Source organism: Cynoglossus semilaevis, chromosome 13 (assembly GCF_000523025.1).
Source record: "Cynoglossus semilaevis isolate Cse_v1.0 chromosome 13, Cse_v1.0, whole genome shotgun sequence".
In the NCBI taxonomy this organism is placed as follows: Eukaryota; Metazoa; Chordata; class Actinopteri; order Pleuronectiformes; family Cynoglossidae; genus Cynoglossus; species Cynoglossus semilaevis.
The window spans coordinates 1702289-1706101 of record NC_024319.1 but is presented as its reverse complement, the minus strand read 5'-3'; the positions used below and the strand labels follow the sequence as shown (position 1 = coordinate 1706101).

The 3813-nt window shown below is 43.5% G+C and overlaps 1 protein-coding gene and 1 long non-coding RNA gene across 2 annotated transcripts in view; one reads left to right on the top strand and one right to left on the bottom strand.

Moving 5' to 3' along the window:
* The window catches only part of LOC103387984 (uncharacterized), a 5921-nt gene extending 3100 nt beyond the window's left edge, over positions 1–2821 (top strand). Inside the window, exons 2-3 of the long non-coding RNA XR_522480.3 lie at positions 932–1122; positions 2633–2821. This is a non-coding gene — a long non-coding RNA (uncharacterized LOC103387984). The remainder of the gene's footprint in view (positions 1–931; positions 1123–2632) is intronic.
* Positions 1–3807, bottom strand: part of abhd16a (abhydrolase domain containing 16A, phospholipase) — a 9512-nt gene extending 5705 nt beyond the window's left edge. Inside the window, exons 1-9 of the mRNA XM_008322819.2 lie at positions 3550–3807; positions 2770–2826; positions 2620–2686; positions 1734–1820; positions 1355–1440; positions 1180–1253; positions 985–1092; positions 276–390; positions 78–179 (exon numbers count right to left, since the gene is read on the bottom strand). Coding sequence (XP_008321041.1) covers positions 78–179; positions 276–390; positions 985–1092; positions 1180–1253; positions 1355–1440; positions 1734–1820; positions 2620–2686; positions 2770–2826; positions 3550–3651 — 798 coding nt within the window. The 5' untranslated portion in view covers positions 3652–3807. The remainder of the gene's footprint in view (positions 1–77; positions 180–275; positions 391–984; positions 1093–1179; positions 1254–1354; positions 1441–1733; positions 1821–2619; positions 2687–2769; positions 2827–3549) is intronic.
* Positions 3808–3813: the final 6 nt, after the last annotated feature.

Below are 3813 nucleotides of genomic sequence, written 5' to 3'. Positions count from 1 at the left end.
AGGTGAAGACAAACAAGACAAACACAACACCAGGTGAAGACAAACAACAGAAACAACCAGTGACTGGCGTCTCTCACCAGAGTCTGTCCTTTCCGTCCCCCGTTCGTCCGTCGATCCACAAACATGGTGTCGATCTCATTACCATCACAGGCCTTTAGTTTGTTCCTCTGTCCATCAAACTGTCACCAGAAAAAACACAATTTACCAGGAATACTGACGGGGATGTGTTAAAAGCAGAGCAGGTGATTTAGAGAGGTAGGGGGCGCTCATGTTACCTCTTCTATTAACCTGGCCTGACCCTGCTGCAGCATGGGCCTCATGGCTTTCTGCAGCAGACCCACGGAGCCAGGGTAGAGCATCCTCCGCCCGAAGGAGTGAGCAATGAGAAAACTACAGAGGAGAGTACAGAGAAAATACTTCAAATACTGGACCACAGTTCTTCACACTTGGAAAATGAGTTCTGCCTTGAAGATGAGAGTTCAGTGAGCTGCAGCACAGCAACTGCTCTGGAAACGTTTAACAGAAAAGAACGCTCTGAAATCCGTCTCCCTCTGGTTTCCAGCGTCAGGAGTCGGCAGCAGTGAATCAAAAGCCCAAAGTACGTGACAAATACTTCTTTTTGTTTCAGCCTGTGTCACATCTCCACCTCCAACATCCACCGTAAAATACATTCGGTCTCTCTCATCACTATCTCAACTGTGCATCAAGGCAGGTTTTATAGATTTTCTTTTCCTTTGGAGGGTGAGGAAATATCGACACACTGAAATGACAATGAACTGTCTAAAAAATAGTTAAAAAAAACAAAACAAAAGCCCTCAATATATCACTGACCCTGTACCGTGATATGTATCGTCAGGTTCTTGACCTTATTTCCAATATTTTTTGTCCTTGTTTCATCAACTCTAACTCTTGTTGCTCTACCTCTCGACAGACGAGACAACAGACCTCCAGGAACGGTCTGTTCTGCGTATTCACTGAACTCACCTGATGACGTGACACGGCAGAGTGCGGATCGAGTGGAGGACGCTGTCTGCTGCCCCCCTCAGTCTGGGCTCCGACCTCAGCAGTGAAACTCCGGCCTTGGTCAGTTTCCTGTCGGACACACGGTGGACACAGACACAGGTGAGTGACACAACAGGAAACACCAGACAACGCACCGACACAAGACTGAATACTTACTGACTGCTGACCTCAGACCAGCTGAAATCGACGGGCCAGTGTGAAAAGTCAAAGTCGTAGCACCTGAGCTTTTTCTAAAGAACGATCACAAAGGAAAAAAATATTCTTCAGAAACCAGTAGAGGCCAGTGTGTTTGGTGTTGGTGACGGTGTTGGTGACGGTGTAGTGACCTCACCTTGTTTTCTGGAGTGTTGTTCTTTTTCGTTTGTTCAAGTAAAGAGATGAACTGAACATACTCAGAGTTCCTCCAGCGCTCCCATCCTGAGGACCAGACAGAGACAGAGACCAGGGTCAGAGTGGTGAGGAGAAATACTCCATCTGCTGCCACTGCAGGTGTAGCGCCGCCAAAAATAAACACTTTACTGCAATAATTAATTTGTGAAATTAATTAGATTTTAAAAAACACATTAACTCGCAGCCAAACCATGTTCTGTACATCCAATAATTCCATCTACTCATTTATCGGTGATTATTCCAATTAGACAGTTTAATTGACTGCCCTCATTAAGTCGGTCATCAGGCTGCCTGACCAGTCTGACCAGTGAGAAGGTTACCTCGTAGACAGGCCACTCCCAGTAGACACACCAGCACGGTGCCCACGTACTGACTGACAGGAACCAGCTTACTGCTGCAGATGTAACCTGCAAGAACAAACGGCAACAGTCACTGCACGTTCTACAAACCTCTGCCATTGGTCGGCTGGAGTCTCACTGACAGACACAGACAGGAAGATTTACAGTCCGACCGCAGCCCTGGACCACGTGCACGGATCAATACCACAGGCTCAATCAAACATTAGGGGAAAAATCTCCAGTAATTACATCGTATCGATGTCCAGTCCGACTGATTAGTACACCTGAGGTCCTTTATATTTATCTCTGCTGTCGTTTCCAAACGTCCAGCCGCTGCTGCAGTTTGTCTGCCATTACAGAGCCAGAACAAATGTCAGGCAGGAAACTAAACCGTTAGCTGGACAAATGTGTTTACCTTTTTAATGAACAAAATACATCTACCATATTACACAGAAATGAACCTGTGGCTTTCATTCTGTTTCTACAACCCTAGAACCTTAACCCTATTGACCGTAAAACATATTGTTATCATCAGATTCTAAACAGTACGCACCCCTTATAAACACGCTGTATTTATTAATCTTTAACATGGATTTAAAAAAAAACAAAGCTTTTATTTCTCATTAATTATTTTGAATTTAGAAGAAATAACTTCTAAACCATTATCACTCAATAATATCATGACTAGAAATAATGTTGGTTAAAGTAGAATTTTAAAAATAAATGTAAAATCAGTGACGATGAGTTTGAGTTGCATGATCATAAAAAAGAATGATTAAAAACGTTCAACTAACACAACACTCATTAATGATGAGCTCTAGTCGTGGTATGTACCAGTGAAAACAGCATCAAATACTAAGTCCAGTACCTTTCCTGTACAGATAACACAGCAGCAGTGGAGAGCTGTAGTAGGACAGAGACCAGAGTGTCGACGCCTGTGGAGCAGAAACAAACAAACGTTAAAACACGTCAAAGAAGAAACAGACTCTGTCTGTAGGACAGAACCACAGACACTGACCCAGCCCAGGATGCCATCTGTGTGTTTCTCTAGACCCCTCGGTTGGTAGTTCCATCCCTGAAAAACACGTACAAACGGTTCATGTCATAAAGAGCACATACACCAATTTTTAAATATTGTAAAAAAAAAAAAAAAGTGCTTACAATTTGTTCAAAATAAACTTCAACAACACCGTGGTGTTTATCAGCCGTTCATCTCACTGGTGTTGTTTTATTCAAAACTGCTGTTAATTTGATTAATTATTTGAATCAAGGTTCACTGTACTGTGGTTTGATTCATTTGTTATTGTGGACCGTGTGTAACGTACAGTGAGCACTGATGCTAACGATAGCTTAGCCTGTAGCACTGAATTTTTAGCACACCTTAAGCACCTACAGTCAGAGTTCACTGGACAACTTCTTATTATTGTTATTATTTTCTCACTGAATGTTTTATATTTCGACATTCTGGTCAATTCCATTTTCCCAACATTAGCACAACCGCCTTAATATCGTTAGATGCAGCAGTGAACAGTAAAGCAGCGATTCACCTGCTTGGTTCGTGTGGTGATCAAATTAAATAAAAAACTGTAGACGACGAGGCAACAACATTAATCTTATACTTCTTTCATTCATCCATTCACTGTCTTCGCAGCAGTGACAGCTCGGCTTCAATAACAAATAGCTGACACTTCCGGGCCGTAGCGGCTGCCGCACCGCACAGCTTCCGTACCGTAGAACGTCACCCATTTTAGGCTCGTTTGTAGAAAAATGATGAAAAGAGCTGCACACATATCCTTACCCTTCTCCCTGCTCGGCCATCGGGTCGCTGCGGATCTGGCGAGCGGTGAATTCGCTGCAGTTGAGGCCCTAAAATACAGCGGAGCCACAACCAGGCAGCCATTCTTCTTCACTGACGAGGACGGAACCCTGCACAGGACAAAAAGCCCTAACGCGAAACCTTCTTTCTGCTTCGTTTTTTCACTGTCGTGAGTGCTGATCTGGGCGCATTCATTTTTAAAATTTCGTTGAACAATATATACCACGTGAAATATATAACGATCTT